At 42.2% G+C, this 26551-nt stretch overlaps 5 protein-coding genes and 1 long non-coding RNA gene across 9 annotated transcripts; 2 read left to right on the top strand and 4 right to left on the bottom strand.

Moving 5' to 3' along the window:
• Positions 1-58: 58 nt before the first annotated feature.
• Positions 59-1552, bottom strand: smim7 (small integral membrane protein 7). The gene is made up of 5 exons (XM_049729827.1): positions 1414-1552; positions 1200-1241; positions 1063-1115; positions 902-992; positions 59-627 (listed from the first exon to the last, which is right to left on the bottom strand). Exons 1-5 carry the CDS (start codon positions 1437-1439, stop codon positions 612-614), a joined length of 228 nt encoding a protein of 75 aa, XP_049585784.1. The 5' UTR covers positions 1440-1552; the 3' UTR covers positions 59-611.
• A 737-nt stretch (positions 1553-2289) lies between these two features.
• On the top strand, positions 2290-6422 carry tmem38a (transmembrane protein 38A). The gene is made up of 6 exons (XM_049729777.2): positions 2290-2701; positions 4632-4788; positions 4893-5077; positions 5147-5234; positions 5626-5743; positions 5812-6422. The coding sequence occupies exons 1-6, from the start codon at positions 2578-2580 to the stop codon at positions 6013-6015; spliced, it is 876 nt and encodes a 291-aa protein (XP_049585734.1). The 5' UTR covers positions 2290-2577; the 3' UTR covers positions 6016-6422.
• LOC137840699 (uncharacterized) lies at positions 4632-5727 on the bottom strand. Of its 2 annotated transcripts, none has more exons than XR_011087612.1 (2): positions 5601-5727; positions 4632-5273 (listed from the first exon to the last, which is right to left on the bottom strand). It is a non-coding gene; the product is annotated as an uncharacterized lncRNA (long non-coding RNA). The 2 variants fall into 2 exon arrangements; XR_011087613.1 differs by having other exon boundaries at positions 5465-5629.
• Positions 6423-6909: 487 nt separating the features above from the next.
• On the top strand, positions 6910-11995 carry comp (cartilage oligomeric matrix protein). The gene is given in 20 exon segments (XM_049729661.2): positions 6910-6955; positions 6958-7038; positions 7439-7512; positions 7755-7806; positions 7892-8040; positions 8150-8287; positions 8562-8639; positions 8767-8919; positions 9009-9113; positions 9400-9507; positions 9606-9765; positions 9836-9954; positions 10053-10105; positions 10170-10363; positions 10433-10611; positions 10696-10744; positions 10893-11089; positions 11167-11339; positions 11405-11544; positions 11729-11995. Coding segments are annotated over 20 exon segments (2292 nt in total). The 5' UTR covers positions 6910-6924; the 3' UTR covers positions 11788-11995.
• Positions 11996-14921: 2926 nt separating this feature from the next.
• Positions 14922-22286, bottom strand: crtc1b (CREB regulated transcription coactivator 1b). 3 transcript variants are annotated; one of them, XM_049729699.2, is made up of 14 exons: positions 22082-22283; positions 20866-20982; positions 20361-20486; positions 19711-19772; positions 19450-19544; positions 18918-18988; positions 18795-18838; positions 18478-18701; positions 18263-18414; positions 17964-18188; positions 17674-17760; positions 16927-17013; positions 16691-16865; positions 14922-16362 (listed from the first exon to the last, which is right to left on the bottom strand). In XM_049729699.2, exons 1-14 carry the CDS (start codon positions 22205-22207, stop codon positions 16151-16153), a joined length of 1803 nt encoding a protein of 600 aa, XP_049585656.1. In that variant the 5' UTR covers positions 22208-22283; the 3' UTR covers positions 14922-16150. The 3 variants fall into 3 exon arrangements, with proteins under 3 accessions (XP_049585656.1, XP_049585665.1, XP_049585669.1); XM_049729708.2 differs by lacking the exon at positions 17674-17760 and having other exon boundaries at positions 22082-22286; XM_049729712.2 differs by lacking the exon at positions 20866-20982 and having other exon boundaries at positions 22082-22286.
• An 88-nt stretch (positions 22287-22374) lies between these two features.
• klhl26 (kelch-like family member 26) lies at positions 22375-26151 on the bottom strand. Its single transcript, XM_049729687.2, has 3 exons — positions 25926-26151; positions 24897-25079; positions 22375-24780 (listed from the first exon to the last, which is right to left on the bottom strand). Exons 1-3 carry the CDS (start codon positions 25973-25975, stop codon positions 23184-23186), a joined length of 1830 nt encoding a protein of 609 aa, XP_049585644.1. The 5' UTR covers positions 25976-26151; the 3' UTR covers positions 22375-23183.
• Between the last annotated feature and the right edge of the window lie 400 nt (positions 26152-26551).

Genomic DNA, 26551 nt, shown 5'->3' with positions numbered 1-26551 from the left:
GTTGTCACCACCGCATTACGCATGCGCTCTCTGTTGAATCACTAAAATTGAATACAAATACGTAATAGAAATTTATTTGTCTTACATTTAATAGCAAACATTTACTTAGAGGCCCACGGTAGAAGAATTGAACATATATACTTGTACTTGGAGAAGCTATACGTAACGCATCAATAAACAAAACACCAGAAAATCTTAAGCATAGGACAAAATTCCGTTTAGAGTTGTAGATCATAAAGAAACAAGGACTTAAAATGATCTTTCAGTGCGTCACAAAAATAGAAAATTTAGGCATACAACTAAGAACTGCTGATACCAAATTATTCTTTACTTATTATTGTGTTGGTTTTCAACTATATTTTAAAAATAGGTCAACTAAACAGACAAGACTGTCTTTTCATTTTATGCAACAGACACAATAGAAGCCCATGACAAATGTTGAACCTTTTAGATATGTAGGATGAAATAAATATGACAATTTATACATTGTTGTAGAGTTGTACAGGCTGTTAAGAAGCAAAGAAACAAAAGTAAAAAAAGAATAGGGAATTGTGAGCATCCATCTTGAAAAATCAGTCACCTGGTGGTAGTCCAGCTACAGCCACAGTTGTTCACGATCCAAACAATCTGTGAAGATTAAAGATATTTTGTTAACAAACAGCAGATTGGCCAAATCCTACTTCTTGTTGACCACTAATAATCCCACCCACTTGCATGTATTTGATAGTTGTTTATTAACATATTTTCTGAAATTTAAATACAGTAAGACTAACAGCATGGATTAAAAACAACAATAATATCATATCATAAAAAACGGACTTTGCAGAACTACCATTTGATCAATAGACTGCACCAATGTTCAAATAAACGTACAGTATGTAGTATTGCTATTCTTACTCACAGAATCATGCAGAACATCATAAAGATGTTCCACAGAGCAATGAAGATGCGAAAGTATCGCAGGCTGAGCAGGAACTCACGAATGTTGTCGCCTGCAGAAGACATATAGATACATAAACAAATACATCCACACTTGAAAATTCTTAATACCATTATACTCACCTGTCGTTGGACCCCCAGACTCATCTCCAAATCCATGTGATTCTTTCCTTTTGCTACAACACAATTCAAGTCACACAGATGAACATCCACATTAACTATGGCTATGACTAATAATCAGATTTTAGTATTCTACTCACAGCTTGAAATTCAACACAGCTCCTGCATTCACCAACAAGGTCCTGGAAAAGGATAGGACAAGTTATTTCTGACACGCACCACATAGCTGGTGAGGTGGCATTAGCATTCAGCTAGTTAGCGACATTTTTGATTCACTCGCATACATTCCGAGGCATACATGTGACATCAACCTGTGTTAAATATGTGTACATTTGAGTTACTAAAAATCATTACCCAAATAGCAGCAAATCTCCGATCATCGTGTCAACAACAAATCTAACGCTTCACTTCCGCATTCGCACCATACAACGTGACCAATAAGAGGAGGTCATTCTGCTGGCCCTGATTTTTGTTTCCCAGGTACAGTTCACCGTATCAGTCAAAATCGGGAGTAAATTTATGTAATTCCAATTTAAAGGCCATCACTTAAATGGAAACAATTATTATTATTATTATTATTAGAGTGAAAAGACATAACGCTCAGGCAACACTTAATTTAGGAGTGTAATTCCGTAACGTGACGTGAAGGAGAAAAACCTGTCTAAGAAAAACAAATATTTACCTTAAAGGTGAAATGAAAAAAAATAATAAAGGTGAGCGTACATATTTATCTTTGCTTCCCAACAGATGTAAAATCGAGGATCAAATGGTGAGCGTTTCTTCTATTTATAAGGATCTTGTAAATTAAGATTCATCTTACATTTTTATGTTCGAAATAGGAATATTTTTTTTTATCTTTATGTTTTTTTGGGGGGTTAATAACGTCGGCATTAAGTATACTATTTAGGGAGAATTAATTTTTTCACTTAGGTGTTTGTGCATTTGAAATCAGTTTTTTTTTACGTTTTCTGAAGTAATGACTGTAGACAAATTTGTGACATGGAACCATCACGGAACTTTGTCGTAAACCGATACCTTGTTTGCCGATTCCAGTTACACTTGTTGTTAATGTGGTATTGTAGTGCCACCTAGTGTCCAAAAGTGTCCATTGTTGTTTTGCGATGATAGTACATTATAGAGATCTGTTATGGGATTAAGGTCGCACCGTGTATTTAATTCGCTATGAGAATAAAAACTCGCTTCGATGCACTTGTGTTTCTCCACCAGCCCATCCTTTGGAGCTGAATACATCGGGAGCCGTTTTCCAAGCAGCTGCCACCTAAAAATCGGAGCGCTCATGCCATGACGATGAGGATGAAGATGGTGCTTGTGGTGATGAAGATAACGAGACGTAGATGAGTGGTATTAATAGGAAGGCTTGTGTGTCTCAGCCTTTCACTATCGAGGCCGGGGGGGCTTGGTGGAGAGTCCGCGGACCAGGTTGTGGGGAGGGGGATCTTCCGACCCTGACTGCGCACTTGGACATTAACAAGAGCGAGGAATCACCTTGATAACAACATGGATGTGCTGGCTGCCCTCAATTTGGGAGATTTAGTTCAAGCTTTCTCCAAAATGGGAATGTTTCCAGTATTTGATGTGGCTTATTACATCGTGTCCATCCTCTACCTCAAGTATGAGCCAGGTGAGAGCTAGTTAATGAATTCTTATTTTTGCACAAACATTTATTTTGCTATCCTATTAAATAGCCATTAAAATCCAAGTAAGTGTTTATTTTAAAAGTTAATCCTAATGCATTTCTTGTGACAACCACGCTCAGTTCCAATATCCTTAAAAGGACTTTCTGATGATTTTATATGGCGAGCGCCCCTTTTCCATAAAGAGCTTGACCTGTTACATAAAGTGTGCAGCTGTAAAAAACTCAGCTTGCCTAAGTCTGAAGAAAAACTTGACCCCGTTCACAGAGGAAATCAATGAAGTGAACCAAAGCACTTAGGCCGTTGACATTGTCCAAGTTTTAAGTCCTTTGAGCAGCAGAGCCTTAGGCGGATGAAATGTGAGAGAAGCATGCCAGAAACTTAGGCAAAAAATAGAAGAGCCTGAAATAGACGTCAGTGGGTCTGCAAAGCCTCCCCCATGCTCTTGTAGGCTTCAGGACATTCTGTGTGCTATGTGGAGCGAATATGGAACAATTGACTACATTTCTTTTAATGTGACCACTTTAGATGCATAGTTTGTTGGTTATTGCATACCCAAGCAGTTAATCTTACTAGTTTGAACAAGCCAGGATGAATTGCACTATCACGATGGAATTTGTGCTATCATCCAATCATTCCATCCATCTCTTTTTCCTAGTGTTGTGGGTTAGCTGAGATGTACCACAAACAGGCTCAGCTAAGCGTTGATGCCTTGCTCAAGGACACCTCGGAAGTGGTCAGGAATTGGCTGCCCTCTTGTGGCCATTTTGAGGGGTATCAAAAGTGGTATCGGTAGTTGTTATCGGGATCAATGCTACTCATACTGGTATCGAACATGCCTAATAATTTAACATTGAAAGAAGAGATGATTTGAGTTCTGAACAGAAACTTGCAGTTAGGAGTAAGAACTCTGAAAGAAAGTGCAATTTTATGAGAATGAGGCTACAATATTAATATTGACCCCTCAAAATGGGTCAAGTGTATGCATGAGTAATTTATGTATCTAGTGAGACTGAAGCTTGGAATCTGTAAATTCATGTGTGTGTTTAAAAGTTTGACAGTCAAATCACTCCGGCTGCATTTATTTGCATGTCTTTTTACATAAGTGCAGATTCTTTGCACTGCAAACTGTCAAGGGAGGGTCAACATGGATGTCAGGGTAGGTCAGAGAAGTTTTGAAGATGGGACTTGGAAAGCAGGGGAGAAGGAAATGGAGAAAAATCTATTTTTAGGATGGCATTTCTCAGCATCAGATTGCTTTCACGACACCCTCACACACCTGTTGTTGGTGTGACAAATACTCACCGCTTAATCAACTCTGTGTGTAATCAATCCCGACAGTTGTTAACTACATGTAAGTTATTTTACAACCATACAATGTATTAAATGATCCTGATGTTCTCCAAGAAAAATGATTGACTTAATAGCAATAATTTAATATTTATTGCACCAGTTGAGATGCTAAATAGACATCTAGCAAATGAGTTGTGATGTTTCCTATCAGGGGCGTACACTTAATGGTGGACAGAGATAAGCCCGCGGCGCGCACTGATAAAAACTTTTGAAAGTCACTGCATCATGTTGAAGGTAACGGTTAGCAACTAACAGAAAAAAACAGCCATCATTAATGAGCAATTAATACCATTTTATTTTGGGCCATATTCTTTTATTTTTTTCCATTTTTTATTTTAATTCTTTTGTAAGTAAAGCATGTGATCTTTAAATTCAATCAAGGGGTGAAAAAAAATCTTTTGAGAAGAAATGGAGTGTGCCTTTAGACATGTTAGAAAAGTTGTAAACATTTTTAATAGCTCTCAAGGGGTTAGCTAGCCACATTAGCAACTAAAGTTTACATCGCAGCATATTTCAAAAAGCTCAGATGCTCCGATTATTAACACCACTTTCTACGTTGTGCAGGCTCGGTGGAGGTTTCTCGCAGGAGTCCCGTGGCCTCGTGGCTCTGTGCCATGCTCTACTGCTTTGGGAGCTACATTCTGGCTGACATCATGCTGGGAAGTAGCCCCCTTGACTATTTTCAACACAACAGCCACATCCTCCTTGCCTCTGCTATCTGGTTAGGAATTAAGAATTTCATTTTTTCAGCACATCTTCTTCAAGGGTCAGGGGTCAACTTTTTCAGTCTGCTGAAGTAAAACCATTTTTCATTTCTAAATGCAGGTACCTCATCTTCTACTGCCCACTCAACCTCTTCTACAAATGCGTGGCTTTCCTGCCTGTCAAGTTAGTGTTGGTGGCCTTGAAGGAAGTCGTCCGCGCTCGCAAGATTGCCGCCGGCGTCCACCACGCCCACCACGCCTACCACCACGGCTACTTCATCATGGTCATCGTGGGTTATGTCAAAGGTGACTTCACGACAGAAGACATTTAGATGTCCTTCCTTCCTTCATTGTGGCCATTATTTATACTCACAGGCTCTGGAGTGGCTCTCATTTCCAACTTTGAGCAGCTGCTGCGTGGCGTGTGGAGGCCTGAGACCAACGAGATCCTCAATATGTCATTGTAAGTTTCTTCTTTCATGAGCCCCTCCATTGGTGGATGCTGTTGGAATAGAACGATGTTACTATTGGCTATATTTAGTGCTGTCACTAACTGGAGCTGTTCAGGAACTATTATTGGTCAAATGATCAATGTCTGTTCAATAAGAAATCTCAAATGATGCTATTAGTCTGAATTAGCATTTTTGGATTCAAGTAAATCATGTAATATGTAATAATAATAGATGGAATCACCTGATACTGACAAAATGCGCCCCCTAGTGGTTGTGAGAAGTAACACATCATTTCTTCATCAAACTTGATCAAACTGGGTTGACCTCAAATTTCAGAGCCAAAATGATTCAATATTACGCAAGTAGCATCATCATACTTTTCTGTTTGTTTTGCATCTGCAGCCCCACCAAAGCCAGCCTGTATGGAGCCATCCTCTTCACCATGCAGGAGGCTCACTGGCTGCCCATGTCCAGGAGCATGCTCATCATTACCTTCACCCTCTTCATGGCCACCAGCAAGGTCTGTAAAGAAAAGAAAAATCAAAGCAGCTTCTCACTGCTCCTTCAAATGCTAACAAATATTTCCAGGTGTGGATGACCGCCCGCCATTCCCACGGCTCCCCCTTCGCCCTGATCGAGTCGTGGATTTGCCATCTGCTCTTCCGCTCGCCTTTGGGCGGCTCTGAGGAAGACCACCATCACCCTCCAGCCGCCGCGGCCCCTTCGTCGCTCAAAAGCAAAGAGGAACTGAGCGAAGGCGCTCGAAAGAGGAAAGCCAAAAAAGCCGAGTAGACTGTGAAAGCGCGTCTGACGTGGGCTTCACCCCCACGGCGCCTCTTTGCTAACAAAAAGAAAAGCTTTCACCATCAAGACGCTTTCCGTCGGAGCCAAACGCTGCTCCGAGTTTTACATTTACATCTCACAAGGACTGTAAATACAATCATCCACCTCTTAACCATTTTAAAGCTATTTTTCACCTTCCCATCCGAGCTTGTCTGTGCGGTGGGTGGTCCACATCGTGCTCGTTGTTGGAGTGTCAATGGTTCTCTTTTGGTCCATTTTATTTGATTCGGAACTGAAAGAAAAGTCCATTTTAATCATCAGACAAATGTGAAGAAAGTATCATGAGATAAGAAAAAACTTTTTACCTTGATGATTATGACTCATGGAAGAATTTGAATAAAATGAAGAAAAATGTTGCTCTTGTCTTTTCTTTATAAAGTGGATGACAGCTAGTGTTGATGTAATAAAAATCAACTTGTTATATATTTATATCACACCATATTATTATATTATTCATTCTATTAAATATTTTTTATTAATTTAATTTTTTTAAAATATTTTTTTACATTAGTCAGTTTATGATTCATGACCCTGATGAGAATCAAGGTGATCAAGAGCAAAAGAATGTTAGGGCCATCTGCTCAGTCCATTAGACAAATGCAAACAACACACTCACAAACACACACACACACACACATTTATTTACCAAAGTTAATAAACTATAAATAATCTGTCAGAACAGCGCCAGCTTTTCATTTCTTGGAATTCCTGCAGAAGGGGCTGAGTACTGCAATTGGGAATGACGCTCAAGTTTGGGAAGTGGGGGTTGTTTTTTGTTGTTAATGTTTTTTTTTTTTTATGATGGATGGGTAGAGGGTATAAAAGCCAAAGCAGAGGGAGGACGGAGCGAGTCTCCCTATGAAGGAGGTTAGCAGAAGGCTCGAAGAAGGCCAGACAAATACAGCTACAGCATGTTTTGTTTTCTCTTGCTGACCTGTGTGCTCTGCATAGGACAAACTTCAGGACAGAGAGGTAAGAGAATACTTTGATTGGTTTTGGGATTTGCAAATGATGAGTTATTCAGATTATGGCTGTCTGATCACATCGGGCAAAGCAATGCGGACACAAGCCAGGGATGTCCATCATGTTTTAAGATCCTGACCTCCTCGAATGCACTTGATTCAAATAATCAAGTTCTGAATGATGATCCTGATCATTTGAATAAAAAAAAATCAGTATCTGCTGAATCAATCATGCAGCTGCCATGGCGGCGTTTCTGTCTGCTCTTTAAAATGTAGTCAATGCGTAGGTGGAGGATTCAAGTCAAACCTGAGCTGCCTCTGGAATGTCAACACACACACACATGCACGAACGATTTCCAAAAAAAAAAGCAATACAACGGAATTATTAACTGTTGTTCTTTCAATTTTAGATGGTGAAATCATCAATCAGATTAAAAAGTCAAACCTTGCCCTGTCGGAGATAAAAGATCTTCTGAAACAAATGGTAATCCACTTTCACATCTGGTTTGCATTCATTTTTATAGACTATTTTTTGCACTATTAACCTAAACAAATGGATACATATAATAGGAATATTTTCTTTTGTACTAAATAAAAACTATATCTTGTATCTAAATACTTTTGTGGTTGGTTGGAAAACTTTCAACTTGATTGGACTGATGAAAAAAGTAGCACACACCGAATCCAGGGATAATAAAAATGAAAGCAACTATTTTTACGTTACAGATTAAAGAAATGGTTTTCCTCAAGAATTCAGTGATGGAGTGTGAAGCTTGTGGTGAGTGAGTCATCATCATCACCACTGATTGTAACCAATTATTGGGATCAAGTCAAAATAATTGACATGACCTTTGACACCCCAGGGATGGGAAGGGGTCGTCCTCGTCCTTCCTGTGTGCCCAATCCTTGCTACACTGGTGTAAGGTGTATGGAGACGCCTCACGGGCCAAGGTGTGGCCCCTGTCCAGAAGGCATGGAGGGCAATGGCACCTACTGTGTTGACGTGGATGAGGTAAGCAGAAAACAACAATCGAGTAAACGCTAACTGCTAGGTTAAAGGTCACCTACATTGGGTTGAGGATTTTAAATCTGTACAAGTATGATATACGTGGCCTTTGCAGTGTTCTGTGATACCATGCCACATGGGTGTGCGCTGCATCAACACTTCCCCAGGGTTCCGCTGCGGTTTGTGTCCCTCGGGATACGCTGGACCTCAAGTACACGGTATCGGTATCGCTTACGCCACCGCCAACAAGCAGGTAATCGATATTACAACAGCGGGTATTCATCATTTTGATTTGTTGGAAATTATACAGTTACAATATTGAAATGGATGTTTTATTTATTTATTTATTTATTTATTTATTTAACTATTTATCTATTTATTTATTTATTTGATTGATTTCTTTTTATACTTCTATATATATTCATGAGAAATGACATTAAATATGTTTGTGGTGATTTTGAGATAAGAAAAAAATTCAACTGATCTTGTGAAAGGCAACGTTATTGATTGTGTTTGTCTTCCAAAAGGTATGCAAGGACATTGATGAATGTGCCATCCACACAAATGGCGGCTGTGTCGAGAATTCCTTCTGTATGAACACGCCAGTAAGTATTGATTCCATGCAACCTTGGTGCAAATACAAAATATCCTTCCTGAACTTGTGCTTGAGTCGAGTAAATAGTTTTTTTTTTTGGAATTGACACCAATGGCTGATTTGATTTGACCTGTCAGGGCTCCTTTAGATGCGGCCCCTGTAAGAGGGGCTACGTCGGTGACCAGCGGCAGGGTTGCCGACCCGAGAGGTCGTGCGGGAACGGCCAGACCAACCCTTGTCACGCCAGCGCCGAGTGCATCCTCCATCGAGATGGCATAATTGAATGTCAAGTAAGCAAATGACACTTATGTATTTTGTAGATGGAAGATTGAGTTGAAACACAAGTCATAATAGTGTGAGTCGTAAAATGTGCTTACAGTGCGGAGTTGGATGGGCGGGCAATGGTTTCCTGTGTGGACCTGACATCGACATTGATGGTTTCCCAGATGAGAGGTTGGACTGTCCTGAGAGGAACTGTGCCAAGGTGAGTCGCAGCCACTATGGAGGAAGAGCAGCTGGAGTTAGAGTCCCAATTTCTTCATAGTACATAGATGTGTTGAGTCATGTGAAATAGTGAAAATTCACATATAATTGATACCAATGAATAGCATTGAATTTTTTTTTTTAAAGAAATAATTATTCCAAAATACTGCTAAACCTTCAAAATGTGTTTATGGAAAAAAATATATTTAAAATGATTGAATATTGAAAAAAAAAAACCCTGCAAGTTCCAAACTTTAAAGCAGGTCATCTTTTTTTGTTCTTTGCAGGACAATTGTCTCACCGTGCCCAATTCTGGTCAAGAGGATGCTGATCGTGATGGAATCGGAGATGCTTGTGATGACGATGCAGACGGAGATGGAATCCCCAACACACAGGTCAGTCAGTGCCTGTCAAATAAACCTTTTCTTTCCAAAGAATACAGCACAAAAATTGTTATTTGTAATTTTCACATAAAGCGCGTACTTGCCTACAGGACAACTGCGTGCTGGTGCCCAACGTGGACCAAAGGAACATCGACGAAGACGACTTTGGTGATGCTTGCGACAACTGCCGTGCTGTCAAGAACAATGACCAAAAGGACACCGACGTGGACCAATTTGGTGACGAATGCGATGACGATATCGACGGGGACGGTTAGTACACCTCATGCCGGCCAACGTATTTGTCACATCTTTGAAGAAAATGGGATTTTATTAATCCCAGGAATCCCCAATTATCTGGATAACTGCAAAAGAGTTCCGAATGCTAACCAGATAGATCGTGATGGAGACAAAGTTGGAGACGCTTGCGATAGCTGTCCCTACGATCACAACCCAGACCAGGTCAGATAACCCAGTTAACATCTTTGACGTCTATAATCGTCACTGGTACTGAATGAGTGTCTATCCAAAAGAGTATTTCTAAAACCTTCTGCTTCCAGTCGGACGCGGACAACGACCTGATTGGAGACCCTTGCGACACCAACAAAGACAGGTACACAAATGGCGCTTGAAGTGACCAACATCCCGCACATGCCAATCAAAGATTATCTCCAAAGTGACGGCGACGGTCACCAAGACTCTCGAGACAACTGCCCGGCCGTCATCAACAGCTCCCAGCTGGATACCGACAAAGACGGTAAAGGAGACGAGTGTGACGATGACGACGATGACGATGGTATTCCCGACCTGCTGCCGCCGGGTCCTGATAATTGCCGTTTGATCCCGAACCCCCTACAGGAGGACTCTGATGGTAGGGATTGCTGCAGGTGGGGAAAAAAAAAAAAATCAGACAATCACATCTGTTCATGATTCCTTCCAGGCAATGGAGTAGGTAATGTGTGTGAACGGGATTTTGACAACGACACCATCATCGACACCATCGATGTTTGTCCTGAAAACGCCGAGGTCACGCTCACCGATTTCCGGGAGTATCAGACCGTGGTGTTAGATCCAGAGGGGGACGCTCAGATTGACCCCAACTGGGTGGTGCTGGATCAGGTCAATTTGATTTCATACTATCAACTATTTTGGACGATGAAGTCCAAGAATGCACTCAAGTATTTTTCTTCAATTCTTGTGCAGGGGAGAGAAATTGTCCAGACAATGAATAGTGATCCAGGCTTGGCGGTTGGTAAGATTCTTCTTCTTTTGGACTTTTGAAAGTGGGAGGGGCTTAGAGCTGATGCATCTACAAATTAAATTTTTGGGCTCCATGGTATCCAAGGGAAATTCATATTGATTTTATTTTTAATATTAAAGCTGGACTTCTCCCTTCCCAGGCTACACTGCTTTTAGCGGTGTCGATTTCGAAGGGACATTTCACGTCAACACTCGGACGGACGACGACTATGCGGGATTTATTTTCGGGTACCAGGACAGCTCCAGTTTCTACGTGGTCATGTGGAAGCAGGTGGAGCAGATCTACTGGCAGGCCAACCCATTCAGAGCTGTGGCGGAACCGGGAATCCAATTGAAGGTTGTGGAAGGCCAGATGGTTCTCAGGTGAGATGTTGCCCCAGATTGATACTCAGTTTAATTTGTGGATTTGGAAAGGCTGTAAAGTCCAACACGGGGCCCGGTGAGAACTTGAGGAACGCCCTGTGGCACACCGGTGACACCAGCGACCAGGTGAAACTACTTTGGAAAGATGCTCGCAATGTCGGCTGGAAGGACAAGACGTCGTATCGCTGGTTCCTCCAGCATCGACCCGCTGATGGATACATCAGGTGGAGGACTGAAAGCAAAATTTTGCTTTGTTCTACTTTAAAGATCTGCTCTTTTTGTGGTACAGGGTTCGGTTTTATGAGGGTCCTCAGTTGGTGGCGGACACAGGTGTCATCATAGACGCCACCATGCGGGGAGGTCGACTGGGAGTCTTCTGCTTCTCCCAGGAGAACATCATCTGGGCCAACCTGCGTTACCGATGCAATGGTGAGGAACGTTTTGACTCCTTCCTATATTATCTGAGATCATTTGCTAGATTTTCTTTCCAAAGGTGTTTGATGGAGACTCTCAGATTCTTCCAGACATAACTGGGACTCTTGTTCCTTGTTGTGTCTGGTCCTTCTGGTAAAAAAAATAAATTGGTCAGCTAATTGCGTATTTCTGTCTGCAGATACTATCCCGGAAGATTTTGACACCTATCGTGCACGGAATGTTCAGCTGGTGGCCTGAAGGAAATGATCAACAAAGCCTTCGGGGAAAAACTCCAATAACATCTCAGACTGATGTCAAGTTATCAGAAGAGGAAATTTCTGACAGTGTATGCAAGAACTGAACTTTAAGTAGCAAAACTTTTCATATAGCTCAACAGGTTTTTCCCAAGCATGCACATATTCAAAATAAATTTGCATTTGGAAATACAGATTACAAAAAAAAACAACATACAGGCGGATTGAAACATCATGCGAGTCCACGGCAACACGATGCCATGTTGATTTTTGCTGTAGCGACATTTTTTTGCAAAATCAAGACTATGTGCAGAAAAAATGTGTCATCCACATTCAATTTAATTGACATTTTGTTTTCTTTCAGCTTATAAACAAACGGTCACATTAGGAGAATCACATGGCAACAAATAAATACCTACAGATTTTTTTACTACGACTTACGGGACAACAGTGATAAAATGCTATTCTCACTAGAAGCTTAAAGAGGAACTTAAATAGCATTTTCTGAAGCCTTTTACACTTTTTCAACAAACTGCAGTTCTTTGGGAAAACCGCGTTGAATTAAAGGGACCGTTTAGTCAGACCAAAAAGAAACGTACAAGACTGAAGATTACACCTTCAAAATACAGAATGTCGCTCTTTTGCTTTTTGAGACAGTTCACCTCAATCAAGCCAAAAAATGAGTGCATGTTGTGCTAAGTAGTCCTGCGAGGTAAGACGTGTGTCAAACCAAAGCATGCAGATAAGCCCCAAAAAATAAAAATAAAAAAAGCCATATTTTGAGGTGATCTGTCCAGCCTGCAGCCTGAAGAATTGCGTTTCACCACAACCACCAAATATTGCAAAATTCACACAAGACCTGACTGATGGGTTCCCCTCGACAAAAAAAAAAATCATCTTTTGTAAACCTGAAATAAACAATGAAGCCATTCTCCTTCCTTTAAAGTTGTATTAGCTGCCAACTTGTGTCTGTTCCATATCATCATGCTGAAGAGCACCTTCAACATCTGACACAATAAAAACCTTTTTTTTTTTTTGTAACAAATACACCAGAACCTCGCAGAAAGCATCTCGTGCTGTAGTGACATCATCGACATAGATTTGCAGCACTGTATTTTGGCAGTTTGCCTCGGGCGCTCCAGATGGATTTTGTCGTTTGCACTGTCTTACTTCAAAACAGATAATCACAACATAAATCGTTCGAGGGGGTATTTAAACGACCTACAAGAATTACATTCGGCGCGACGTTCCTTTTGCAACACACAGCGCAATCTGCACCAAATTAAGCCCTTTCTATATTTGCATCCCCTTCACAGAATTTTAAAAAAACCCAACAACAACAAGACAAGCTGAAATATAGTTTACAAATAAAAAATAGAGAATTCCTCTTTTTCTTTGACATGAAAATATCTCCGGACTATACATCTGGTGTGAAACAGTCAGCATTCAAATCAGGCAAATATAAATCCCTGTTTTTTAAAAAAAAAAAAAAAAAGCCAGGAAATCACAAATAAAGTGCCAAGCAACTAGACGACTAGACATTGCACAAAAACAGGGAAGGAATGAAAACACCCCAAAAACTCGACATGATAGGCAACGATACAGAAACAAGAGAAACGAATACAAACAATCATATCATGATGTCACTTGCGCATAGATAAGAGCCAAGAGTGATAGCATACATGGGATACAAATCGACTTGGTGTGTCATGCGGCCGGCCTACTGGAACGCAGAAGCTTCAGGTACCACAAAAACAAAACAGTGCACATGCCAAACCGCCGTGGTCGTGAGACAGAGCCCTGCAACCCCCACCCCACCCGCCCCCAACTGCAGCGCAAAGATTCGGGCACATTTTTTCCCATGAGAAAATGCGGTGAGATGCTACAGCGGGAAGAGTGCAACAGGAGGATGAATATGGACCCCCTCTCCTCCCCCTCCCTTCCCGTGTCACTAGGATACTGCCAGTACATTCTTTTGTGAGTCATGAAGTAGCATAATACAGACTTGGAGGTCACTAAACTGGGGGCGGGGCGGGGGGGACAGAAGTAAGAAGCCCTACATGCATCCATTGGAGACTTGGTGACAGCGTTATGTTACACCGACTTCATTCAGAGGGTTGAACTGTCCGATTCTTCATGCATTGTTTCAGCTATAGTCTATATGTACAAGGTACGATAAAGATTAGTCAGCGTTACAGACAGGAATGACAGACGGCTGCTGCCGTTGCTCAAGTGGACTCAAAACACGCACTGATTGGATGAATGAAAATGGCAGTCATCAAAAAGGAAAAATACAACTTGGGGTTTCTTGACATGTTAGTTGGATTAGTTTTGTTTTTTTTCTGAATTATTTGATTTGAGCCTGAATAAATTGTGTTGAGTTTCCCTAATGTGATAACTGCAAGCTTAAAATAAATTAAAAAAATTAAAAATAAATAAAAGCTGGTAATGGGTCACTAATTGCACCGCGCGGAAACAATTACAGCTCTTGGTCATCATAAATAAAATCATAATTAATTCGAAAGCTAAAAACACCATCTCAAATTGTGACGCTTTTTTAAAAAGCTGACAAAGAGTGAAGCCCCAAGCTGGATTTTTCCTTGAAACGTCCCGTTTTGAAGTCTCGCTTGCATAGGAACCGGACATCTGTTAAAGTACAGTTAGACAGACCCATGCTTGACAGTAAAAAGACTGCAATGAGCCCCCCCCCCCCCCCCCCCCCCCATTGGACAAGCGTTGAGTAAAGAGCACAAAAATGACCAGCATGTCTGTACACAAATGCTCGAATATACCAAACATGATCACACTGCGCAATAAACAACTCTCAGGGAAACTCTGACAAAAGGTCACCAGGGGTCGTTTTCTGCTCAATCAAATAAACTCTTTGTAAACATGAATTGGAAAATCTGTAAACACTTTGTTTCCACCACATTTCCCTGATTGTTTTAGTCACCATTATTGGTGAAAATGGCATACGTTAAATGTTTCTAAGAAAGACCATTTTTTCTTTTCCTACATAGGTACTGTCATATAAATATTTTCTAGGAATTGCACATTGGTACAAAACGCCCGTCGGCATTTTGCAGCCTGCCTCGTGAACGGGATTTTTGTAAGAGCTTCCCTTTAAGGAGCAAAAAGCCTCCCCATATTTGCGCTTCTCCACATATATCCACTTTTTTTTTTTTTTAAACCCCCTTTCACCCACTTCATAAAACATCAATAATTTGGCTATAAAGTGTACCGCTACAAAATACAGTACATTGATTTGTCAGACTGGACACAACAGAACCACAAATAGCACAGAAAAACAAAAATGTCTCTCTCAAATACTTTGAGAAAATGTTACAAAAAATATGTTCGACACTTAACAGTAAGAATACTGATGTAAGGCAAAATCAGGTGATTTTTCACAGTGACGACTTCAAAAAAGATTTGGAATTTGACAGACAGCTTCCTTCCCTGAAAGACCAGTCTGTTGGATTTTCTTGGTCGGATCATTAATTAGGCTTTCCCATTAAGTAGTTTTACCTGATCATCTAAAAAAAAAACAACCCTGCTTTTGGAGCTTGCGTGTTTTTCGGCACAAAGTTACGATGAGTTGACCATCACTTCTGGGCTAACAGTAACAAATATGGCACATCCAACACTAAAGAGCAACTATGGGGAGGTTTTGCACTCCTTCAAAAAACAAGTAGCTTCAACACGGATACAATTAAAATAAGTTCGAAATTCAGAAATAAATTACATCAGTGCAGATTTACACTGCCTACCGAGAACATTTTGGCATCAGATGCATGAACGAAAAAAAAAGAAAATTAACAGCATCAAAACACACAGTGCATGATTTAAAAAAAAGAAAAAAACATTTGGTTGTCAAAAATAAAGCTTTGAGTGTGATAGCTGTTGAATACCCGATAAATTGAACGCAGGCAGGAATAGCAACAGCATTTTTTTTTTTTTTCTTTCCCATGATCGATATGATACGTATGCTTTAGTCCAATGTCTCTGCAGCTTCCTGCGACCACCAAATATAAATAAAAAATAATATTAAAGTGAATATGAATAGGAAAAAAATGTGCATTTTTGGAAAATATGTGGCATTTCATGGTACACTGTAAACACAGCCGTGCTAGCGACCAATCTCTTTTTAAAAAGGACAACCAGGCCATACCCCGGAAGCCACAGGACGTCCTTTTCCCTGCAGTCATTGTGTCAAAGGGCTTTCACCGAGTCGAGCGCGAGGTCGGGCCGCCGAATGGCCATGCAACAAGGGACGGGGGGATCCACCCCAGCCCTTTGTCTCTCCTCCTCCTCCTCCGTTCGAGTGTTTATCTTCTAATTGCGCACAGTCAGCCAAGCGGCTCACGTCACAGCCTGTCCATCCTGAACGTGTCCTCCGTGGCCGGGTCGGCCAGCACCATGTCGGGGTCGTTGAGCATGTGAAGCCCGTCCAGGGTGAGGGGGTCGATCTTGAGCTCGTCCAGAGGGAACTGAGAGTCTGCGTCGAAACTGACGTCGCCGACGCCCGCCAGCGAATTGGTGAGCTCTTTGGAGAGGCTCGGCGGGGATTCACCTGTGACTGGAATGTGCCGCGTCGATGAAAAAAAAAACACCCTGTGACCAAATGCTACGCTAATTCATACACTTTCAATTCAATTAGAAAAAGGAACAGAGAGCGCCATCTAGAGGGGGCAAAAACTACAACAACTGGTTCACGAAGCAAATTTGAAGCTTCGTTTTCTAATCGCTACTAAACCGGCCAAGTTACATTTGAAAATCAGTCCTCTTACTTGATAGCAGTTTCTCAACTTGATATCAGAATAGCTGCTATTTACAAATCTGTGACAAAGAACACCAGAGGTCCTTAAAAGTAGAACAACAATGGCGCAGTGAGAGACACAATTTACCTGTAAGGATTATGTTGGGAATGTTGCCATGGTTACTGTAGCCGAGTTGCTGAGATTCTTGTAGGCTGGCGCCGCTAAGCCCCATCATGGCGGCTTGAGTATAGTTGAGGGTGGAGCATTGCGTGTACAGGCCAGTCGAGCTGATGGGGTTCTCGATCATGTTGAACTGCTCCAACTTTCAAAATAAAGACAGAGTCAATCCAGATGTTCAACCTACTGTTTGTGGATATAGTCACCTGGTGGGACAGAGCGTTGGTCTGCCTTGATGCCACTTGCTGATCATAGAAGGAGTCGCCAAATATGCTGCCCACTGTAGGAATATGCTGGAATAAGAAGACAAGAGCCACACGTTTCAGGTTGGATGTGAAGCACAGCATTGATACAAGAAGATTCAAATGTGTTATATGATCTCAAAAGCAGACAACCCAAGCAAAAGAAAAAGCAAGCAGACGGTGGTGTCACAACCATAAGCGGTGACAGAAGCAGGTGATACTCATGAGGAGGCCCTGGTTTTTCCAAAACACGATATACGAGGTCAAAGTTGAATCGGCTAGATACATGTGAGGACGTTGCAGCTGTATATTTAGTTTTGCTAGTTGTGCCAAAGTTGCTTTCCTTGATATCAGGGATTAAGTGTAAAAACACATGCAACATCCCGGATACCTCTGCCAAATGTTTTTTTTTTTTTTTTTTGGAAGAGGTGATGACTGTCTCCCAGAGATTGTGATGTTTATGTGAATAGCAGATGGAATGGACAACCGGGCTAGCTGCTAAAATACATCTGTCCGTGAGTTCCCAATGACAAGAGGGAAAAAAAATGAGGAAGATCGGAAGCTCCGTCAACACACCGGCTGTAACGTCATGCACGGCAAAGAGTGAAATGAGTTATGCGGGATGAAAAGCAGCTTGTCGACGTTTTAGCTTGCCCCCCTGGAACAAAGCCCTTCCCCAAAAAGCAGCTAGCTTGGTGGGTGGGCTCTTACTTGTGGCGAGCTGCCAGGGGAGAAGCCTTGATTGGAGACTGGGGAGGTTGGAGACTGAGTGGCTGGTGAGCCAGTCTGATTGCGATACTGTTGGAGGGAAGAGGGTTAGCGAGCGCTAAGCTCCATGCTAGTCACACACACAAATCTCGTCGGATGCGAGAGGTGGGGTCATAATGTCAACTGCAACGCTCGTTAACAGCAAACTAGCTTTGTCGAGCTCCAATTCATCTGAAGTCTTATTTTGTGTCGTAGCATCTGACATTCCGCAGAAGAGCTTTTGAGTTTCTTACCGAGCTGATGCTGGCTGAGGTCTGGCTGTCCGGGGATGGGCTGTTGGCAGTGGCGGGGCCTGTGCCGGTGGAGGCAGGGGTCGGCAGAGTGATGAGCTGGATGCCCTGCAGTGGCTGCTTCTGCAGATCGCTCAGCAACTGAGCCTGGGCCTGAGCAGTCAGATGGTTGAAAAGAGGGAACTGGGAAAGCTGTTGCTCCAGGGTTTGCTGGTCCGTTGGAAATATCTACAGGGAAAACCACAAATGGTCAAAATAAATCACTGAAGAGTAAAACGAAAGCAAGGGAAGCTAAATATCACCTGTGTGATGTTAACGGGCGGGGAGAGGGTGGGAGATAGCTGCTGTGTGGACTTGTGAAGATGGAGGTCGGTGGTTAGTGTAAGTGGCACCACGGGAGGCTGGCGGCGCTGTTCTGTGACAGTCATAGTGGGCTGTGCGGAAGTAGGGATCCCTGGAGGTAAAAAAGAATAATTAATAATAATGAATAAAATAAAAAATGAAAAATTAAATATACCATGGCTGGCTGCGCTGATGCCTAGATGGGTGAGGTTGGTGGTCAAGCTGCCCGTGCTGTTGGACGCGCTGAGGGATGGGAAGGCAACTGTGTCTTCAGGGTCCAGTGGAGTGGACAGAGGTGGAGGGAACTGGATGTTGGTGAGATCAGGTAAGGAGCCGCCTGTGTTGTGTGCAGCAGGCAGCACGGCCGGGTTCAGTTCCTGGTCTGGTGATGGGAAAATGCTACCAAAAAAAAAAGATTCTTATCACTTATGAGAAAGTCCTCTCTGACAAAGACACCGATTCAATCTTCGAGAAGATATGGTGGACACTCACTTGATTCCCGGGACGTCACATGTGTTATGGTTTGGTGAATCCCCCTGAAGACAGGACAAGCTTCAATCTCCAATCTCAAGCTTTGTGTACATCAACTACGCAAAACATGCATCCCATCAATACCTTCTTGTCATCCCACAGCTGTTTCTGTGCATCGTTGTCTGCATTTGTCTCCAAGCTCTCCGTCCCGGGCACTGTTAGTTAGTCAGCAGCGGTATTAATTAGTCAAACAGCCAGACACAATGGCTCGCTATGACACATAATGATTGGGCAAGAAATGACTCATCAATATCCCAGCCAGTGCGCGTGATTCCTAAAAATAGCAAGGTGACCACCAGGCAGACTGGCTGGATGCCAACCAATTAAGGTTTCACTACATCAGGGCTTGGCACACGCACAGACGCACAAAATCAGTGGAAGATCAGTGAATTATTCATCGGCCTCTCTCCATTGAGAGATTCTACTCCTCTGGAGGCAGCATAATACAGAAGCAGCAGCAGCAGCAGCGAGCCGTATCTCTACAGCAGGATAAATATTTGATGAATGCTTGCGATCTGCACCCGCTTAAGTCGAACGTGCGGCTTTGTGACATTTGCTGTACAAGGATTGTGGCGAGGGATGAATAAAAGTCGTTTTTTCTTTTGCAACCGCATACCTCGTTTAGGTTGGAGCTCCTGTGATCCGCCAGCAAACACCTCTTGGGGTTTGGGATTCATGGTACTCTGGTGTAAGGCGGAATCGGAATTTGTCCTGCAATGAGAAATGAGGCTTTTGTATATTTGAAAGATCCGAAAACAATTGTTCTGTTAGAAATACACCGTATATTGCTCAGCTTGTGTTGACGTAATTGAATTTTCACAATATTGGCTGTGCCGGGTTTCAATCTGGGGAAAATGGCAAAGGGGAGATTGCTTACCTTCTCCAGCTTGTGTCTGGTGGCGGCGAGAGGTAAACTGAGCTGTAGGGGCAGCTGTCGATGTGAATTGAGTTAAGGCTAATAAAGAAGGCGGAATGAAAAATTGGCCGCAGCTTAATTTCATGCCTCTTGCATCATTAGGCCGCGGAGAGCCAATGGAGAAGAAAATTCCAGTGTTTGTTAGCTTCAAGAACAAATAAAAATGTTTGCGTTAGTGCCTCATTATTGTAAAATTTGATGAGTAATAGAGGTGGAGTGCAACAGGGGAAGAAATTTAAATGGTATGTTTTCTGCACAGAAACTAAAAATACACACAACAATAAATAATGTCTTAGTTAGCGCTTTTTGATATGGACAACATTTGGGATATCGAAATGAGTACATTTATAACACCATAATGTCATAATATATAAATTTTCCTAAAAAAAATAATAATGGCAGTTATTGGCCAGTTATTTCTATAATACAGCTTTTCTTTTTTTTTTAAATTATTTTATATTCTTACTATAAACTATAACTGATTTGTATGAAAAATAATTTATGCTAATTCAGAAAAATGATTGCAGCTTTTTTTTTTTTGGCTCATTGGATACACAGATCATTTTATGTGTTCAAGCTAAGGAAATAATACTTCACTTGAAAAAGGATATTTGACGTCCATGTTTGTCAACCGAAAGAGGTCTGCGGTGGGGAGAGGTGATGCGATTTCGTTCACGGTAAACACGATCCACCAATCCGTGGTGCCTGGTTGTGCGACTGGTATCCAGCACAGAATTCTAGAGTGAACACTCACAGGTCACTGAGGGCAACGATGAAACTATCTCACACAGCAACAACAACATGCTAAAATGTACCAGAAAGGTCTCAGGACTGATGGTGCAAATGTGTTCATTTCAAAATGAGTCAAGCCATGGGGGCCCATACTGAAGCTTGAGCTGGCAAATGTATCTTCGAATGGAAAGCCATGACAAGCAATGATATACTACAAATTTCAAAAAGCAAACTCCACGACTGATGGAAACTTCCGTTTTGTTGTGAACCACAAGATCCCCCCCCAAAAAAAATCCAATCTAAGAGTGGGCTGCTTTTTGTTAAAACGTACACCATCCATTATTTTTCCTGAAGGTTTCTCTGGACAAAAACAAACCAGCTCACCTGAAAAGGCAGGTCAATGTTGCCATTTCCAATCTGATTGACATTGGGCAGTGAGCCTCCATAGTACTGTCCACGATTCTGCCCTAGTTGCAAATACTGGGTCTTCTGTAACTGCAACTGTGCAAAGTAAAAGTGCATGACAGCATGAGTGCATGGTGGATCTGACTTTACAAAAAAAGTAATGCAAAAAAAATAACATCAAGCAGCCTAATGACATCAAGCAGATGAGGATGTTATATGTCAATCATTTCACACAAAATCCTCCATAATAAATATATTAATGCCTGACAGCTGTCAAAGTGGTCTGCATTAATTTGCAATACACCTGACACATTTCTTTATCAGAGTAAATTCATTTAGGTTCATATAAATGCAAGGATGGGGTGCTTTGCAGCCAGTCAACATGGAATCATATGATTAAATGCAATGAAATGACGTCCTGTACAATGGAAATGCAAAATATTTGTCATTTTACCAATAGCAACTAACATCGCAATTAATGTACAGCCAAAACAATACATTTAACATTTTACTGAATTGATTTATATATAATAAATACATATAAATGTATAGATTTAGCATTTCAAATGACAAGAAAACAAATTCTAAACCCAGTGATTTATTTGTGAATTATTTTATTCGACATCACAAATAATACCTCAAATAAAAATTGATATCAAATAAAATATGCATTTATTTACAGGATGTTTATAATAAGTGCTACGCTAGCGAGCTAATGTAGCTGGTAGAGGACGAGATCAAAACAAACCACAGCTGGAGAAAGCGACTAACATTAACGCTAACATTAGCACGGCTTGCCAATGTAAATCCTTCAGGGTTCTCCATCAATACCGACACTTTATCGTTAAATAATTGCCCGCCTTGTAAAGTCGTGATTTACAAGCCAAACGATTCATTTGCTAATTAACTGTCAGTGGTGCATGTTCACATCAAGCGGCTAGAGGACAGGTGCACATTCATTCTAAGCCCCTATGCAATAACTAGGCTAATTTGCGCAAAAGGTGTCGCGTTATTATTGTTAGCGATTTCTTTGCATATTTTTGTTGAGGAAAAAAATAATGAAAATCATCCATTAGCGGGTCTTGTTACTGCAATAGACGCGTTTACTTCGCCTTTTAGCGCATAAACGTTCACATTTAATTTCACAGCATTCGCGAGCTGCCAAATGCGGAAAACAGCTTCTGGCACGTCTTACCCGTGCAGCTCTGGTGACATTCAAGTCTTTCATAACCTCTTCAAATGCCGCAGTTTCTTCCGCCTGTTTCTGGTTATGCAAAGCGATTTTTTCGCTAAATTTGCGGGGATTGTTCGAGGACGCCATCTTTCCCTCTTCTCTGAATGGAACGTTACGTTACGCACCACGTTGGGGCCTTCTGGTGACGTCATCACGCACAGTCAACGCTGCCAAGCGCGGAGGGCGGGGTCGGACGACGATACAGCCGCGCCCACTTTTTGCATGTTGATCAAGTAAATCTTTGCGAGACAATGTTATGTTTTAAAACAAGATGCAGCTTTATTGTATTAAATGATTACATTCCCATGTGACGAGAGTTCCCTTTATATTGCACTTGAAGTTTTAATGTGCTTTTGCTGACAGGGCAAAATACATCCTTAGCCACTTGTGCATGGTCAATGTAATTGAGTAGTGTTTCCTTCTGTTTTGAAAAATGCAGTCAAAATTCCAATTTGAGACCATTTGAATGCAGGTAGGTGAAAAGAAAAAAACCCAAGGATAAACATTGGAGACACTGATGTTTCGTGCACAAGACAAAAGTGCTTAAGAGCTGACATTCACAAAGACTTTGCGTCAGGTTGTTGACACAAAAAGGTTCACACACAGGAATTATACAATGATAGTAAGTAGGATCAATACAAGCTGACCTTAGCATAGTGAGAAATAAATAGAAAAAAGTTAAGGACCTGGTGCTTCTCAGAAATACAGTATATCACCGAAACTACAGTAGAATCAAGACAATACCTGTCCCCATTACTGTACTGATTAAAACAGCGGATCAACGAGTGATTTAAAAATCAAAATGTGAGTTGTATGATTTCATCTTTGCATGATGAAATAACCAAGTCATCAAGTAATGATGTAGCCATTTATAATAATGACTGACTAGTGTTTATCTGCAAAATCAAATGTGAAATGATCAAAATATGAAATCGAACAAAAACAAGTAATACACGTGAGGTGATATCATGTACGAACTCTACATCAGAACGTATTGTGCTATGAAGCTCCTCCCGCTTACCGTCCTTCTCCTGAATCATCTGAGCCTGAATAATGCACATTTTCACAGCCAAGAGGTCAAATATTCAACGCGTGTCTGTGGAAGTATAATGGGTGTACAAGCGATCCCAGCAAAGGATTCGGGGAAGTGCAAATCTCTCTCCCACTCGTCGCTCTCCGTGTTGTACACCTGGACGATGCTGGTGACGTTGTTCAGGTGCCAGTTGTAGCCTCCGACAATGTAGATCTTTTCGTCCAGTAAGCAGCAGCCGGACTCGGACTGCCCTGCTCTCATGGGGCTGACGGTGGTCCACTGGTCACTCTGTGGATCGTAATACTCCACAGCCAGCACGTCGAAACAGCGGTCCACGTGGTCCATGCGTCCACCCAAAGCGTAGACCCGACTTCTACTACATATCATGGCATGTAACACTCTCGGTTCGTTCATGGGCGCTCGAAAGTCCCACTGGTCGGCCGCCGGATCGTAACAGTGAAGAGTTTTCTTGTCCTCCAAAGAGACGCCGTAACCGCCGGAGATGTACAGCTTTTCTCCGCACGGAGTCCCGGCATGACCCCAAATCCTGCGTTTTAACGGCTCCACGTAGCTCCACTCATTTTTCTTTGGGCAGTAGCACTCCACAGATGACAGACTGCCGGATCGATTGCGCCCCCCGGTGGCGTAAAGTTTCCCGTTCATGACGTTGAGGTGAAACTGGATGCGGGCTTCCTGCATGGGTTGGATGCGTAGCCACTGGTTCAAGTGCGGATCGAAGCGCATGCAGCTGTCGACGGCGCCCTCGCCGCTGCGATATTGTAAATGCTGCCCGCCTACAACGTACACAAAATTATCGAGGACGGCGACACAAGCGTGGCTGCACCCCGTGTCCATCTCGGTCAACTCCTTAAACTGGCGGGAAGCGACGTCGGGGAGGTAGTACACCTTAGTGCTTACGGTGCGGTCGTTGTCGGTGTACGGGGTCCCGCCAAAAGTGATAAAAGATACCACGTCGGAACGAATGAGCGTTCGCGGCGACTGCATCTCGTGTTGCCGGAACGGAAGAATTTGGTAATTGAAAGCCTCCAGGAGGTACTGGCGGCATTGCACGTCCTCCACCATGATGTCCACCCTCTGAACGGTGTCCACCAGCTCCGACGAACGCATGAGAGGGAAGCGCACGTGGCAGAGGACGTTGCTAGCTTGAGCGCGGCGAGAATCGTCGTGGCGCAGCCATCGAATAGCCGCGTGGAAGAGTTCGATCTCGCTGCAATTCTTCAGCTTGTTGCTTTGCAGGAAGAAGACCAGGCGCTCCATGGGAATGTGCAAAAAGTCCTCCTCCTCGGCGATTTGAAGGAAGTGGCGAAAGGTGAAGGCATCCACCGACGCTTTGAGGGAAGACAAGCTGAAGGTGGTTGCCATTTGGTCGATGTGTAGGCATGTCTTAACGCTCATGGCTGACTGGAGGAACTCTTCGCAGAGTTCCACAACGGGGACCATCTGGAGGAAGACAGCTGCTCCGAGGACATCCTGAATGCAGTCCAGATCTAAAGTGACTTCCGAGCTGTAAGCAAAGTCTATAATATGCTTGAGGCCCCGGGCGGACAAGCCTTTCAGCTCAATGGTATTTTGATTTGACTCCTTCATGCCTCCAGTGAACATAGCTCTGCAACATAAACACAAGTGCAAATGGTACTCTCTCTTTTACTTTGAGTGTCAGCTAGGCACTTAGAATTTAAAAATGTAAATGAGATCTGAAATAGTCCTGTGATCCACACTGACCTGAAGTAATCACTACAAGCAGCCAGCACAGCTTTGTGGACGTGGAAGCGCTCCTCGTTGATGGCCAGCACCACGTCAAGAAGTTGACCTTGAGCCCTCAAAGTGGACAAGCCCTGGAGGAGGGTGGCACTGTGGCTGGGAGCAGAAAAGGTGCAGCGGAGGGCGCTATTCTTGCTAGCCATACTGAAACACAAAAAGGCCTTGTCAATTGGAGAGAAACAAAGGATCTTCTCAGATTTCAACTTTCAGATTCACAAATGAATTTTGCATTTTAGGTCTGCCAGACCTAAGAATTTAAAGTCTTCTGGATGAACCCATAACACTGTGGAATTAATTTTATTTGCAATATTTTGTCAGCATTATTTTGTACAAAATGTCAGTCAGTGCAAAAGTGGAAGTGACAAACGTGTATTAATGTCTGATATAAAGAAATATTGCTCAATAAATGACACAAAAACATTTGTCACCTTCCTAAAATAGTTATTTAATACAAAACGTCACTCAGTGCAAAAGTGTGAGTTACACACGTGTATAAACGTCTGATAAAAAAAAATATTGCTCAATAAATGACACAAAACAAACATTGTGTCACCTTCCTAAAACAAATAAAGTTATAACTTTATTTTGAAGGTTGACATTTTGTAACAGCTGTACGTCTTTTCATTGCCCACTATTTGCTTTCATCTTAAATAAATAATGTGGGCAACATAAAAAATTCATAGTGCTCTAGAAATGCCCCAAATATTTGACCTTAAGTTAGCTCGTAACAGGAGAATCTACTACGTCCATGTTTTTGCGAGGTATGACCATGATTCAAAATATTCGAACGTGACTGTTTTGAGATTCGAAATAATCGATATGTCTTGCTCGTCCTAGCCTAGCCCCATCCGCAAAGAGTGGAGGCCTCGATTGATCCTCGGAGTTTCCTGTTATTTTAGGCCTGGCTCGAATGCGTGCGAGTAGAAACAATGTCGATAAAACATCAATGACAACTCGAGGACTAGCTCGAGTCTTCCAACAGCGACTCACCTGTTCTGCAAATGTGTCGATGCGATAGCCCCACCATCCGACTTGGCCATCTTCTAGCACACGGGGAAATTCATGGAGCATTTTTGCAAGATATCATCAGAGAATGAAGAAGACACGCTGTGTTGGCATGGTGTTTCAATTAATGCATTGAGTCGTCATTGAATCGGAGAAGAACGCCATCGACTGTTGACGCCTGTTGTGACCCGGTGACGTCACGACCAATGTATCCGCCCTCCTGTTGTAGTGACACGTTCTGGTCGCTAGGCGGCGTAAAATGCACAAGGCCGTGAAGACTAGGCTTCAATTATGACACAAATAGGAAAAGAAAAAGCTGTTTATTTGTTAGATTCCGTGTCTCAAAATAGTGATTGGAAAACAAATTATAGCCTACTCACCTCAAACATCTGACCAACACACTTCAGCAGGGAGGAAAACTGGAAGTTCAGACTAAACCCAATAGAGTATTTCACCTCCTGAATAGGAGACTGAAGGGAGAAGAAACAACTAATAAGAAATAACTAAGAATGAAATAAAAGCCCAGAAAAGCATTTCAAATGAAAAATGCATGTGGATAGAAAATAAATGCTCAAATGGTTTCCCCTACACATAATCAAACCACAACGATC

The sequence above is a fragment of the Syngnathus scovelli genome, chromosome 10 (genome assembly GCF_024217435.2).
Source record: "Syngnathus scovelli strain Florida chromosome 10, RoL_Ssco_1.2, whole genome shotgun sequence".
NCBI lineage: Eukaryota > Metazoa > Chordata > Actinopteri > Syngnathiformes > Syngnathidae > Syngnathus > Syngnathus scovelli.
This window is presented reverse-complemented; position numbering and strand designations above follow the sequence as displayed.